This window comes from Lynx rufus, unplaced genomic scaffold (assembly GCF_022079265.1).
Source record: "Lynx rufus isolate CCGP_SWC_20201006 ecotype Redwood Valley unplaced genomic scaffold, mLynRuf1.p SCAF_8, whole genome shotgun sequence".
Classification (NCBI taxonomy): Eukaryota; Metazoa; Chordata; class Mammalia; order Carnivora; family Felidae; genus Lynx; species Lynx rufus.
The window spans coordinates 23,136,455-23,151,551 of NW_025814896.1; the positions used below are offsets into that span (position 1 = coordinate 23,136,455).

Genomic DNA, 15,097 nt, shown 5'->3' on the forward strand with positions numbered 1-15,097 from the left:
TTTAATTAACTATAGTATTAATAAATGGATTCTATTTGGGGGCCTAGCTCTGTGCTGCGTGGTTGTATCAGTCAGGGTTCAACCAAAGAGGCAGAACCAATAGGAGATATATATTAAGAGATTTATTGCAAAGAATTGGCTTATGTGCTTGTGCGGGCTGGCTAGGTAAGTCCAAAATCCATAGGGCAGGCCATTCTTATGTGACTTCTAAGCCTTACATTAACCCTAGTAAGTAGGTATTAGTATTCCCAACTTACAGAAGAGAAAACTGAGGCTCAGAGAGGTTACACAGCTGGAGAGTGGCAGAGCTAGGATGCAAACCAAGGTCTGACTGGCTATTCTTGTCCCTGTGCTGCTGCTGCTTAGCTAGCCTGTCATACTTCCTCAGAGACAGCCGGACACACCAATCTGTCTCAGTCGAAACTCATCTCTTAGTGGGCTACAGACTAGACTGGGCCTTGAGGTCATGGTTAATCACAGTAAGATGCTACAGGATTAACCAGAGATGGCCTTCATCAGTCACAGTCATGCATGTCAATCTCAGCCTGTTGTGTCAGTTCCATTTCCTGCACGAAGAAGCTCAGCTCCCTCTCTGAGCTTCCTTATTCCCAGTGTTAGGTGCTGAGCTCCACAGTCTGGTCTCAGAGCTCCCCATTCCAGCTGAGCTCACTGTTTTCTCAGACACTCCAGGGCACTGAATTATGGGCATGGAAGCTACAGACGGTGGCCCTGGAATCCCACCTTGTGGGTCACATCTCCATCCGAATCAGGGTTTTCAACTTTGGTACTATTGACATTTCAGACCAGATAATTCTTTGTTGTGGGAGCTGTCCTGTGCATTGTAGGATGTTTAAGAGCATCCCTATCCTCTACCCACTAGATGCCAGTAACCCCCCTCAGTTGTGTCAACCAGAAATGTCTTCAGACATTGCTAAATGTTCCCTGGGGTGGGGGTGGGGGCAAAATGGCACCATGCAAAATGCATCCAATTATTATCAGTGGTTCTCACTTGTAAGATTTTGGGCAATAAAGAAAGGTGGTCTGGGGTGAGTCACCTAGTAGAGTAAAAAGGAAAGTGTGGTACATGCAACTCAGGCAGTCCAAGGAGTGAGTTTAAGTTTTACATAAATTATATTTTATATTTTTGCATTTTTTAATTTTATATTTTTGCATTTATTTTTATGAAGACCTCATTTCTTTGGCAAGTGACACTAGTTTTCCATTTATGAAGTGATATCATTTCCTTTACATACACATTTATAGAGTCAGTTTAAAGAAAGAAGTCGATAATGGGATGGTGGCACATATAGGGATGTGGCAACATATATGGCGGTGGGCAAAGGCTGAAGCTCGGGACTGGTGTATACGTTATCTGCTAGGCTCCCACGGAGAAGGATTATAAGAAGAGATCCCAATGCAGGTGGTCTTCTTTCGAAAGAGGATGGGTCATGCTGTTCCTCCACACACCAAGCCCCTCTTCATCCTGGGGCCCACGTGCTTTTTCCTTCTGCCTAGCATGTTCTCGCCCAAGGTCCTCACCTTACTGGACGTTTCTCTTCATGCAGCTCTTCTGCAGGGGGGCCATAACTGGCCACCTTACTTAAAGTGGTCTCCCTCAGCAACCATCTCCTTCCTCTGTGCATTTCCTTCCCGGTGCTAATCACTCTGGAATTGTCTCTGACTGCTTGACTGTTGTGTCATCTATTTCCTGCACTCTACTAGCATGAGAGTTCCTGGAGGGCAGGAATGTTGTCTTATTTGCTGTTGTGCCTGCAGAACTTAACCCAAGACATGGGCCACACTGGAAACGGCAAATGTGTTGAATGAAAGCGTTCAAGGTTGGGATTTCTCCATCCTAGTTTGCCCTTCCCACAATGCCAACTTGTACCCGTAGCCAAGGTCAGAGACAGAAAGAGAGAGAGAGAGAAAGAGAGAGGGAGAGAGAGATGCCAAGACAGTTTGTGGTTCAGCATCAAACACATTTATTTCACTTTTATTGAGTATACAAGAACAGAGAGCACACGCATACAGCACAGAGCACTGAGGTGGGGGAGCGCGGGACGAGAGGGGAGGGAGGGGTGTGAGTAAAAAGGAACAGGACAGCATCGCAGTTGGTTGGTAAGGTGCTTTTGAAAAAAAAAATTATTTAGAGTGATGTTGCTCATGCAATTGCAGGCCAGTCTTGGAATGTGCTTGCAGGATTCAAAAACTGAAAACAGGTCCTGGCACTTCCTGTACCCTCAGATGGAAAAGATCCCGAGAAAGCAAAATAAGAGAAAATGAGTATCTGTATGACAGCAGACTGGGAAAAGCCCCTGGAGAGCCTCTGGTTTATCCTGCTCATTTGTAAGTGGGGAAACTGAGGCCCAAAAGGGGATGGGGGTGGGATGGGACTAGTCCAATGTCACATGGCTGAGCCAGGATACCCTCCAGGACATTTTCCACTCTGCTACGTGGTCTCCTGGGTGGAAAGGCAGCACAGAAACGATGAGAAATGTAAAAAGGAAAAACAGAAAAGTAGGTTGAAGGCAGACAAGACAAACATCTATATTCCCTATGAAGAGGAGGATGGGGAGGAAACAGTGCCCTAGATTTTAGCTTTGCAGCTCCCCTCCTCCCTGGTGGCACTGCCTGCCTCTCCATGGAAGGAAGGTCACAACATCCATGGGATGGAGATCTCCACAAACCCTGGCCGGCCCACAAGCTAAATCTGGTCACTTCATCCCTGCCCTGAAACCACACATTCAGGGGCTTATAATGAGGTGTAGAACCCAGAACAATATTCTCCCTCCATGGTGTGACCAGTGTGGTCATGACGCCTGGCAGGGGTGCCTGAGCCAAATTCCAGGTGGCCCAGGGAGGGTGGAGCCACTCTGGCTCATGGCCCAGAAAGAATGGGAGCTCTCAAGGTGTGTGTGGAGGGTGGGGGGGGCGGTGCGGGGAGGGAAGGTTCTGTGGCTTCTCCACCAGGATGGTAAAAAGAACCTGGTGCGTGGAAAGTGAGCTGTCGCACTCAGGGGAAGTTGGAGCGGGCCACCAGCCTTGCTCCTGGCAGGATGTGGCTGAATCTGCCAACTGAGCCCCAGGTGCAGGACTCTCCCTGCCTGCTCTCTGTCCCATTTTTGCCCACAGAGACAAACGCTGTTCTGGTTTCCTGTCCTGCCTCAGGTCAGCACCAGCTTAGCAAACTAAGCACATAAGTCACTGGGGTAACTGGTAAGTAAGCCTGGGCCCTCTGGGGGGTATCGCTGGGCAATGGCCAATACTCGGAGAGAATGTGGGAATCTCAGAGGGGCAAGCCATGATTGAAGATGTAAGGCTGGCTCAGAGGACTTCCGGGTCCCTCCCCTCCCCCATATTCTCTCCTTCAGCCCAAGGATACTGCCTGGCACATGTAGGTACTCAATAAATAAAATATTTGTTGAATGAATTTAATGACTGCTTTAGTGGTGGGACTGGGGAGATAAGATGGGACTGAAAAATTAAAGTGTAGTGGGGACACATTTCCTCCAAAGAAGACTCCGTGAGCTCAGAGAAGCAGCTCATGGCAGGCAAGCCTGGGAAAGACCATGTGTGCCAGAGGTCAATGCCAAGCTTTTGATGGGACTTTCTCCAAGAGCTTCTGTGATCTGGAGGCAATTTGGGGGACTCCGAGGATACAGGCTCAGAGCTCAGATGCTGGCTGAAGGGGAGGTTTCTGAAGCCAGCGTCTTATACATGGATGGAGCCTTTGAGCAACAACACCTTTCACCCTCAGCTTATTCAGGGGCAGGCAAAGCCTTTGGAAATGCAGTTTTGACCTATCAGGGCCTGCCCTGTGTTCATGGTCTCTATGGCTGCTTTGGCCCAGAAGGAAGAGAATGAATGTGGAAGGGCAGAGGATAAGAGTGAGCTGAGACTCTCCAGACAGCCAAATTAAAGCCACCATCCTCTGCAGCGGCCAGGGGCATCACCTCCCTCTGGATGGGGAGTCAGATGTCACAATGTGGTCAGGGAAAAGACATGTGGCCAAAAAAAAAAAAAAAAAAGAGAAGACTGAAAACTGAAGCAATTTCCCTAGGGAGGTAGCAGAATCCTAACTCTGGACCCCACACCTGAGCATAGACCAGGCCCTGGTGGCTACTGCCCGAGGGGAGAAGGCATCTTGGGCTACATCTGTGTTTCTTCCTTCTTGCCAAACCCCTGCCCCTCCATCTGGGGACCCCACCCCTCCCCACCAATCAACCAATTACAAATACCACACACTGTATTACTACACCGAACCGTCAGCTCCTACTGTGAGCAACCCACAGCCAGAGTCCTGGTCTCCTTGGCTGGGCCGGTTCAGGGAGATCTAAGAACCTTGGGATACATCAATCACAGTCGGATAATTATAATTTTAAAATGTCAGCTTCATACTTACCAGCACTGTTTATTTTAATATTTGTTTCCTGTTATATGTAATATACATAACTTAAAAGCACATCCATACACATTTCCTACAAGCTGCACCTTCAATGAGAACCCATAAACATAAAATGTCTACTTCCCCTTCCTGTGGCTGGGTTTTCTGTTCTTGCTTTCTTTTCTTTTTCTTGTTTCAAACCAGAGTCATCTGCAGTGGCCCTTAGCAGGACCAGGAGACAGAGGGAGGTGTGGGGGGGGGACGCAGTGGGGGGGGTGAGGGGGAGGAGACAGCCGAGACAGAAATGACCATAAGACACATGAGTCAGGGGGAGGGAAGGTGGAAGAAAGGAAGGTGGATTTTGCAGCCCAGTGTCAAGACCCAAAAAATAACAATCCAGTGTTCTTCCTCCTTTCTGAGTGGGGGTTTGGGGGGGGGTGGGTTTCTTTCTTTCTCGGCAAATGGTTGACGGTGGGTGTCTTGCTGCTGCGACTTCTCTTGCTTTGCTGCAGAAGTGTTTCCTTTGCATTGGAGTGGGCAACACGCCGCAGGACAAATGGAATGCTCGTCCGCTCAGTGTAACGTGCAGAACCAGGGTCGTGTTGGACTCCTACAATCATTGTGGTCTGGCTTGCTTCTGGCGTTCCATGGGGCTTCGAAAGGGGGAGCAAGAGATTATTGTCATAATTTTTTTTTTTTTCCTGAAAAGTCCCACCAATTCTTCAATGTGTCTGCAAAGGAAATGTAGGCGTTCAGATGTTGGTTGTTGCTGTTGGCCGACTGCTCGGCCAGCCCCAGCAGCAGTGCAAGGACGCGGTGTTTCCTGTATATATATCTATATCTATATATATCTATATATATATGCTTTTCCTTTCCCAGTCCCTCTTCGGTGACAGCACGTCACAGCTGGGACTTCGGTGTTGAGTCGGAGAATCCAGAATGAAGGCCCCTTCTTGACGGTTCTCTGGCTTGGGTTGGACCAGAAACGCCAGCATCTCTTCACAGAGGTCAGGATTCCTACAGCCAGAGGGAGGGAGGGAAGGGGACACAGAGGAGGAGGATAAAAAAATATTAGTAACTTTTGGTCACTCATCTTTAGATACGTGGCAAGGGGTTGTTTTAGCTGCCTTTCCTGTATGCCCTTTATTATGGCTCAGGAAGATACAGTGACTTGTCCAAGGCCACACAGCTTGTAAGTGGCAGCTGAGACCTGCACCCACATCTGTCTGACTCCAGAGCCCATGTGTGTTTGCTTGTTTGTTTCCGGGAAGGTGGTATCTTTCTCTTCCGTCTGGAAATCTGTCTAAGTTTCCTTTAACACTAAGAAGCTCAGATCACACGCGATTCACCTTTTCTTCCTACCTTCTCCCATTCTAAGAAATATTTAGTTGCAATTGTAGATGTTCTTTGGTTTTCCTCTCTGGTCTCCATGGGCCTGTGTGTCCTGAGGATTAACCCCCAGGGAGAAGTATTTAAATAAAGAAATTGGAGTCTGGATTCCAACTCAAGTTTGACTCCAAAATTTTGTGGTGAAGGGCGTGGGCTATGCAATCAGACTGCCTGAGTTCAAATCCCATTCCATGGCCTATGAGCTCTGCAATCTTGGGTGAGTTTCTTAACTTCTTTAGGCCTCAGGTGCTCCCTTGCAAAACGGGTGCTTCCTCATGCAGTTATAGGGAGGATTCGAAACAAGCGTTAGCAAATAGGAAGTGCTGAACAAACACTGACTGTTCTTATTTCTATTGTTGTTGCTAACTTAGCCACACTCTATTTTGATCTCCTTGAGGGCAATGGCTGCCTTTTACTTATCTTTGTCTTTCAATGCTCAGCACTGTGTGTGGCACACAGCAACTACCCAAAACCATTTAACAGGTGGAGTATCATTCCTGCCCTTCGCCACTCATGTATGGTCACGTGCTAATGCAGCCATATAAACAAAATCCTTCGCGGCTTATGTGACGTATGGGAAAACTGAGACCCAGAGGGTTCAATGTCTTAGTGAGTTGGTGGCAGAAATGAGACTAGAACACAAGACTCCTGCTTTGAAATAGGTCAATTTTTTTCTCCCATTTAATCAAAATCTTAAAGGTAAGGACGCTGGGTGGAGGCTGCCCTCTTGCTGGCAGTGTTGAGGAGACAGGCCCTGTCTGAAGGAGGTGGGCCAGTAGAAGATGGAGCAGAAGCCTCACATCAGGACTGTGAGTTGCAGGGAGAGAAAAGACCCTGTGTGAGACGGGTGTGCTTTCCACACTCACAGCAAGAACTTTAAAGAGGAGGAACAGGAAGGCCAAGAGTCCACTGGAGTCTGAACAAATGTTTCTGGAGGGTTCAGGGAGGGAAGAGAGGCTGGATCAGCAAGATGGATGCCTGTGTGGAGATAGGGCCTTGTGCACCAGGCTGCTGGCAAAAGCTTATGGTCTGACTCTCTTGGGGCTCGTCAATCCCTGAATGTGGCAAAAGATAAGGATGCAGGTTCACACTGCTGAGCACCTTCTGTGTGTGAGACACTGTCCTGTGTGTCACTGCTATGGACTGAATATTTGTGTGTCCTCCCCCCACCAAAATTCAGACGTTGAAGCCTTAATTTTCAGTGTAAGGATTTGGAAGTGGAGGTCTCTGGGAGGTAATTAGGTCATAAGGGTGGAGCCCTCACATACTACCTTATAAAAAGATGCACACGAGAGATCCTCTCTCCCTCTCTCTCTGCTCTCCACCATGTGAAGGTATATAGAGAAGATAGCCATCTGCAAACCAGGAAAAGCGTTCGCCCCAGGAACTGAAGTGGCCAGCACCTTGACCTTGGGCTTCCCAGCCCCCATAATTGGTAGAAATAAATGTGTATTGTTTTGTTTAAGCCACCCAGTATATGGTATTGTGTTACAGCAGCCTGAACTAAGACACTCACAGATGTTGTTTAATTATTACAGCAGCTCCAATTTATAGATTAACTTCATTTTGTAGATAACGAAACTGAGGGAGGGACACCAGGGAGGTTCCTCTGGAACCACTGCTAGCCAGGAGTTTCTGCCTCCAAAGCCTGGGTGTGTTCTTTCTACTCAATTCTGCTAACTACCTGAGGAAATTTTTATTTTTTATAGTGGTAGGCTGCGATTTAAGTCCCACAGCTCAGTGTAAACACGATGTGAGATGTCTTCAAAAGCCCAGACACTTCAGAAGTGGCAGGGACATCTGAACAATGCCATATTATAATTTATTCTTCTCGGTTTATTACATCAGAACCCAAATATACAGCATTTTGTTGGCTTACTTTGAGTTAATAGTAATAATAGTCATAATTAGCTTTTCCTGAGCACTTACTATGTGCCAGGCACGGTGTTAACTAATGTATATGTATGATGTCACTAACCCTATGAGACAGATACCCTGAGAAGGAGGTTAAGGAGGTTAAGACCACAGGGGGCTCTGGAGTCTTACAGACAAAGTTTGACTCTCTAATCACGCCCCATGGCTGTGAGCAGGTCACCTAACATCTGAGAGCCTCCATTTTCTCATTTGTGAGATGAATGAGCAGCTGACAATACTTATATCAGGGGCATAGCCTGGTGCCTAGAACAGCACAAGCGCTCCATAAATTTTAGCAACTGTTATTATTGTGCTTATTGTTGCTGACAACTAGATGATGAGGGAACCTCTGAGATAAATAATTTGCTGAAAGTCAAATGGCTAATACCAGGCAGGGCTGAGATCTGAATCCAGGTTTGCAGGATTCCAGATCTTTCCTTGGGATACCAAGATGCATCCATCCATCAAACCAATATAGTTCAAACACCTTAAAAAGAGTTTTCAAATTCAGAGAAGACCTCTCCCCCAGAATGAGTCTGACTATATTAGGGGTCAAAGGTGGTTCCTACTTGGCAGTAACTAGTGGTAAAGCATGTGGGCGAAAAGACAAGGGAGAAACTTCTGTCTCCTTCAGAGCAACATGAACAGATCATGATCCTTTACAGCAACATGATCCTTTACAGAAGGATCCAAGAGGGAGAGGTGAGAGAAGGTTTGGGGGGGACAGAGGGAGGGAGAGAGAGGAAGAAAAAGGAAGAGAGAGAGAGGAAGAGAGAGAGGAAGAGAGTGAAAGGAGAGAAAAGCGGGGAGAGAGACAGAAGGAGAGACAGAGAGAGAATGGTGGTGCATGGACAATGGCATCAAAGGAAGAACTACAAGGACTAGGAAGATGGCGGCGTAGGAGGACGCTGGGCTCACCGCGCGTCCTGCTGATCACTTAGATTCCACCTACACCTGCCTAAATAACCCAGAAAACCGCCAGAGGATTAGCAGAACAGAGTCACCGGACCCAAGTGCAAACGAGAGGCCCACGGAAGAGGGTAGGAAGGGCGGCGAGGCGGTGCGCGCTCCACGGACTGGCGGGAGGGAGCCGGGGCGGAGGGGCGGCTCGCCAGCCAAGCAGAGCCCCCGAGTCCGGCTTGCAAAAGCGGAGGGGCCTGACGGACTGTGTTCCGACAGCAAGCGCGACTTAGCGTCTGGGAGGTCATAAGTTAACAGCTCTGCTCAGAAAGCGGGAAGGCTGGAGGACAAAGGGAGGGTGAGCTGCGGAGCCCCCGGACGACAGAGCTCAGTTTGGCGGGGAACAAAGGCGCTCTCCAGCGCCATCTCCCCCGCCCATCCCCCAGCCAAAATCCCAAAGGGAACCGGCTCCGGCCAGGGAAATTGCTCGCTCCGCGCGAACACCCAACTCTGTGCTTCTGCGGAGCCAAACCTCCGGCAGCGATCTGACTCCCTCCGGCTGCACAGGGCCCCTCCTGAAGTGGATCACCTAAGGAGAAGCGAGCTAAGCCTGCCCCCCCTGCCGCCGTGCACCTTGCCTTCCCACCCCAGCTAATACGCCAGATCCCCAGCATCACAAGCCTGGCAGTGTGCAAGTAGCCCAGACGGGCCACGCCACCCCACAGTGAATCCCGCCCCTAGGAGAGGGGAAGAGAAGGCACACACCAGTCTGACTGTGGCCCCAGCGGTGGGCTGGGGGCAGACATCAGGTCGGACTGCGGCCCCGCCCACCAACTCCAGTTATACACCACAGCACAGGGGAAGTGCCCTGCAGGCCCTCACCACACCAGGGACTATCCAAAATGACCAAGCGGAAGAATTCCCCCCAGAAGAATCTCCAGGAAATAACAACAGCTAATGAACTGATCAAAAAGGATTTAAATAATATAACAGAAAGTGAATTTAGAATAATAGTCATAAAATTAATCGCTGGGCTGGAAAACAGCATACAGGACAGCAGAGAATCTCTTGCTACAGACATCAGGGGACTAATGAACAGGCACGAGGAGCTGAAAAACGCTTTAAAGGAAATGGAAAACAAAATGCAAACCGCCACAGCTCGGATGGAAGAGGCAGAGGAGAGAATAGGTGAACTAGAAGATAAAGTTATGGAAAAAGAGGAAGCTGAGAAAAAGAGAGATAAAAAAATCCAGGAGTATGAGGGGAAAATTAGAGAACTAAGTGATACACTAAAAAGAAATAATTTACACATAATTGGTATCCCAGAGGAGGAAGAGAGAGGGAAAGGTGCTGAAGGGGTACTTGAAGAAATCATAGCTGAGAACTTCCCTGAACTGGGGAAGGAAAAAGGCATTGAAATCCAAGAGGCACAGAGAACTCCCTTCAGACGTAACTTGAATCGATCTTCTGCACGACATATCATAGTGAAACTGGCAAAATACAAGGATAAAGAGAAAATTCTGAAAGCAGCAAGGGGTAAACGTGCCCTCACATATAAAGGGAGACCTATAAGACTCGTGACTGATCTCTCTTTTGAAACTTGGCAGGCCAGAAAGAATTGGCACGAGATTTTCAGGGTGCTAGACAGCAAAAATATGCAGCCAAGAATCCTTTATCCAGCAAGTCTGTCATTTAGAATAGAAGGAGAGATAAAGGTCTTCCCAAACAAACAAAAACTGAAGGAATTTGTCACCACTAAACCAGCCCTACAAGAGATCCTAAGGGGGACCCTGTGAGACAAAGTACCAGAGACATCACTACAAGCATAAAACATACAGACATCACAATGACTCTAAACCCGTATCTTTCTATAATAACACTGAATGTAAATGGATTAAATGCGCCAACCAAAAGACATAGGGTATCAGAATGGATAAAAAAACAAGACCCATCTATTTGCTGTCTACAAGAGACTCATTTTAGACCTGAGGACACCTTTAGATTGAGAGTGAGGGGATGGAGAACTATTTATCATGCTACTGGAAGCCAGAAGAAAGCTGGAGTAGCCATACTTATATCAGACAAACTAGACTTTAAATTAAAGGCTGTAACAAGAGATGAAGAAGGACATTATATAATAGTTACAGCGTCTATCCATCAGGAAGAGCTAACAATTATAAATGTCTATGCGCCGAATACCGGAGCCCCCAAATATATAAAACAATTACTCATAAACATAAGCAACCTTATTGATAAGAATGTGGTAATTGCTGGGGACTTTAACACCCCACTTACAGAAATGGATAGATCATCTAGACACACGGTCAATAAAGAAACAAGGGCCCTGAATGAGACACTGGATCAGATGGACTTGACAGATATATTTAGAACTCTGCATCCCAAAGCAACAGAATATACTTTCTTCTCGAGTGCACATGGAACATTCTCCAAGATAGATCATATACTGGGTCACAAATCAGCCCTTCATAAGTTTACAAGAATTGAAATTATACCATGCATACTTTCAGACCACAATGCTATGAAGCTTGAAGTCAACCACAGGAAAAAGTCTGGAAAACCTCCAAAAGCATGGAGGTTAAAGAACACCCTACTCACGAATGAGTGGGTCAACCAGGCAATTAGAGAAGAAATCAAAAAATATATGGAAACAAACGAAAATGAAAATACAACAATCCAAACGCTTTGGGACGCAGCGAAGGCAGTCCTGAGAGGAAAATACATCGCAATCCAGGCCTATCTCAAGAAACAAGAAAAATCCCAAATACAAAATCTAACAGCACACCTAAAGGAAATAGAAGCAGAACAGCAAAGGCAGCCTAAACCCAGCAGAAGAAGAGAAATAATAAAGATCAGAGCAGAAATAAACAATATAGAATCTAAAAAAACTGTAGAGCAGATCAACGAAACCAAGAGTTGGTTTTTTGAAAAAATAAACAAAATTGACAAACCTCTAGCCAGGCTTCTCAAAAAGAAAAGGGAGATGACCCAAATAGATAAAATCATGAATGAAAATGGAATTATTACAACCAATCCCTCAGAGATACAAACAATTATCAGGGAATACTATGAAAAATTATATGCCAATAAATTGGACAACCTGGAAGAAATGGACAAATTCCTGAACACCCACACTCTTCCAAAACTCAATCAGGAGGAAATAGAAAGCTTGAACAGACCCATAACCAGCGAAGAAATTGAATCGGTTATCAAAAATCTCCCAACAAATAAGAGTCCAGGACCAGATGGCTTCCCAGGGGAGTTCTACCAGACGTTTAAAGCAGAGATAATACCTATCCTTCTCAAGCTATTCCAAGAAATAGAAAGGGAAGGAAAACTTCCAGACTCATTCTATGAAGCCAGTATTACTTTGATTCCTAAACCAGACAGAGACCCAGTAAAAAAAGAGAACTACAGGCCAATATCCCTGATGAATATGGATGCCAAAATTCTCAATAAGATACTAGCAAATCGAATTCAACAGCATATAAAAAGAATTATTCACCATGATCAAGTGGGATTCATTCCTGGGATGCAGGGCTGGTTCAACATTCGCAAATCAATCAACGTGATACATCACATTAACAAAAAAAAAGAGAAGAACCATATGATCCTGTCAATCGATGCAGAAAAGGCCTTTGATAAAATCCAGCACCCTTTCTTAATAAAAACCCTTGAGAAAGTCGGGATAGAAGGAACATACTTAAAGATCATAAAAGCCATTTATGAAAAGCCCACAGCTAACATCATCCTCAACGGGGAAAAACTGAGAGCTTTTTCCCTGAGATCAGGAACACGACAGGGATGCCCACTCTCACCGTTGTTATTTAACATAGTGCTGGAAGTTCTAGCATCAGCAATCAGACAACAAAAGGAAATCAAAGGCATCAAAATTGGCAAAGATGAAGTCAAGCTTTCGCTTTTTGCAGATGACATGATATTATACATGGAAAATCCGATAGACTCCACCAAAAGTCTGCTAGAACTGATACATGAATTCAGCAAAGTTGCAGGATACAAAATCAATGTACAGAAATCAGTTGCATTCTTATACACTAACAATGAAGCAACAGAAAGACAAATAAAGAAACTGATCCCATTCACAATTGCACCAAAAAGCATAAAATACCTAGGAATAAATCTAACCAAAGATGTAAAGGATCTGTATGCTGAAAATTATAGAAAGCTTATGAAGGTAATTGAAGAAGATTTAAAGAAATGGAAAGACATTCCCTGCTCATGGATTGGAAAAATAAATATTGTCAAAATGTCAATACTACCCAAAGCTATCTACACATTCAATGCAATCCCAATCAAAATTGCACCAGCATTCTTCTCGAAACTAGAACAAGCAATCCTAAAATTCATATGGAACCACAAAAGGCCCCGAATAGCCAAAGGAATTTTGAAGAAGAAGACCAAAGCAGGAGGCATCACAATCCCAGACTTCAGCCTCTACTACAAAGCTGTCATCATCAAGACAGCATGGTATTGGCACAAAAACAGACACACAGACCAATGGAATAGAATAGAAACCCCAGAACTAGACCCACAAACATATGGCCAACTCATCTTTGACAAAGCAGGAAAGAACATCCAATGGAAAAAAGACAGCCTCTTTAACAAATGGTGCTGGGAGATCTGGACAGCAACATGCAGAAGGTTGAAACTAGACCACTTTCTCACACCATTTACAAAAATAAACTCAAAATGGATAAAGGACCTAAATGTGAGACAGGAAACCATCAGAACCTTAGAGGAGAAAGCAGGAAAAGACCTCTCTGACCTCAGCCGTAGCAATCTCTTACTCGACACATCCCCAAAGGCAAGGGAATTAAAAGCAAAAGTGAATTACTGGGACCTTATGAAGATAAAAAGCTTCTGCACAGCAAAGGAAACAACCAACAAAACTAAAAGACAACCAACGGAATGGGAAAAGATATTTGCAAATGACATATCGGACAAAGGGCTAGTATCTAAAATCTATAAAGAGCTCACCAAACTCCACACCCGAAAAACAAATAACCCAGTGAAGAAATGGGCAGAAAACATGAATAGACACTTCTCTAAAGAAGACATCCAGATGGCCAACAGGCACATGAAAAGATGTTCAGCGTCGCTCCTTATCAGGGAAATACAAATCAAAACCACACTCAGGTATCACCTCACGCCAGTCAGAGTGGCCAAAATGAACAAATCAGGAGACTATAGATGCTGGAGAGGATGTGGAGAAACGGGAACCCTCTTGCACTGTTGGTGGGAATGCAAATTGGTGCAGCCGCTCTGGAAAACAGTGTGGAGGTTCCTCAGAAAATTAAAAATAGACCTACCCTATGACCCAGCAATAGCACTGCTAGGAATCTACCCAAGGGATACAGGAGTACTGATGCATAGGGGCACTTGTACCCCAATGTTCATAGCAGCACTCTCAACAATAGCCAAATTATGGAAAGAGCCTAAATGTCCATCAACTGATGAATGGATAAAGAAATTGTGGTTTATATACACAATGGAATACTACGTGGCAATGAGAAAAAATGAAATATGGCCTTTTGTAGCAACGTGGATGGAACTGGAGAGTGTGATGCTAAGTGAAATAAGCCATACAGAGAAAGACAGATACCATATGGTTTCACTCTTATGTGGATCCTGAGAAACTCAACAGGAACCCATGGGGGAGGGGAAGGGAGAAAAAAAAAAAAGACGTTAGAGTGGGAGAGAGCCAAAGCATAAGAGACTGTTAAAAACTGAGAACAAACTGAGGGTTGATGGGGGGTGGGAGGGAGGGGCGGGTGGGTGATGGGTATTGAGGAGGGCACCTTTTGGGATGAGCACTGGGTGTTGTATGGAAACCAATTTGTCAATAAACTTCATAAAAAAAAAAAAAAAAAAAAAAAAAAAAGGAAGAACTACAAGAGAGGTGAGGAGGACAAATGAGACCGCCAAGTGGGCAGACATCAAAAGCTCCATAGTGGGGCGGGGGGGGGGGGGCAGGAGGTGGTCAGGACACGGAGGCAGGGACCAGAGCTCTGAGTGGCCCAGGCAAATGGGAAGGCAGGAGCCTGGAGGACCCGCTGGAAAGGCGCTGGGAAAGATGGGAAGGAACAGACAGGGAAAGGAAAAAGTATGAGAAATGCACGACAGATACTCTAGGAAAGCATACAAACCAGCAGAAGACCCTGATGGGAAAGGGCTAGCCCCATCTCTTCATTTTGCAAGTGAGGAAAGTGAGTGCCCACGAGGGGATAGCTGGGATTGGAGCCAGGTCTCCGGATTCCCAGCACAGAATTCTTTGCATTAGTGGCTGCTCATGGACTTCCTAAAGACCAGGGTATAAATAAAGATTCCCAGGTCCGGTCCAGCCCTTCTAAATCAGACTTTATCGCAACAGTTCTTTTTTTCTCTTCTCTTCTCTTCTCTTCTCTTCTCTTCTCTTCTCTTCTCTTCTCTTCTCTTTTCTCTTCTCTTCTCTTTTTTCTTTTTTAAGCAGGC

The 15,097-nt window shown here is 45.8% G+C and overlaps 1 protein-coding gene across 1 annotated transcript in view; it reads right to left on the bottom strand.

Annotated features, from left to right (window-relative positions):
* Window positions 1-4,408: 4,408 nt before the first annotated feature.
* The window catches only part of EPB41L1 (erythrocyte membrane protein band 4.1 like 1), a 58,997-nt gene continuing 48,308 nt past the window's right edge, over window positions 4,409-15,097 (bottom strand). The window contains exon 19 of the mRNA XM_047068903.1: window positions 4,409-5,401. Coding sequence (XP_046924859.1) covers window positions 5,393-5,401 — 9 coding nt within the window. The 3' untranslated portion in view covers window positions 4,409-5,392. The remainder of the gene's footprint in view (window positions 5,402-15,097) is intronic.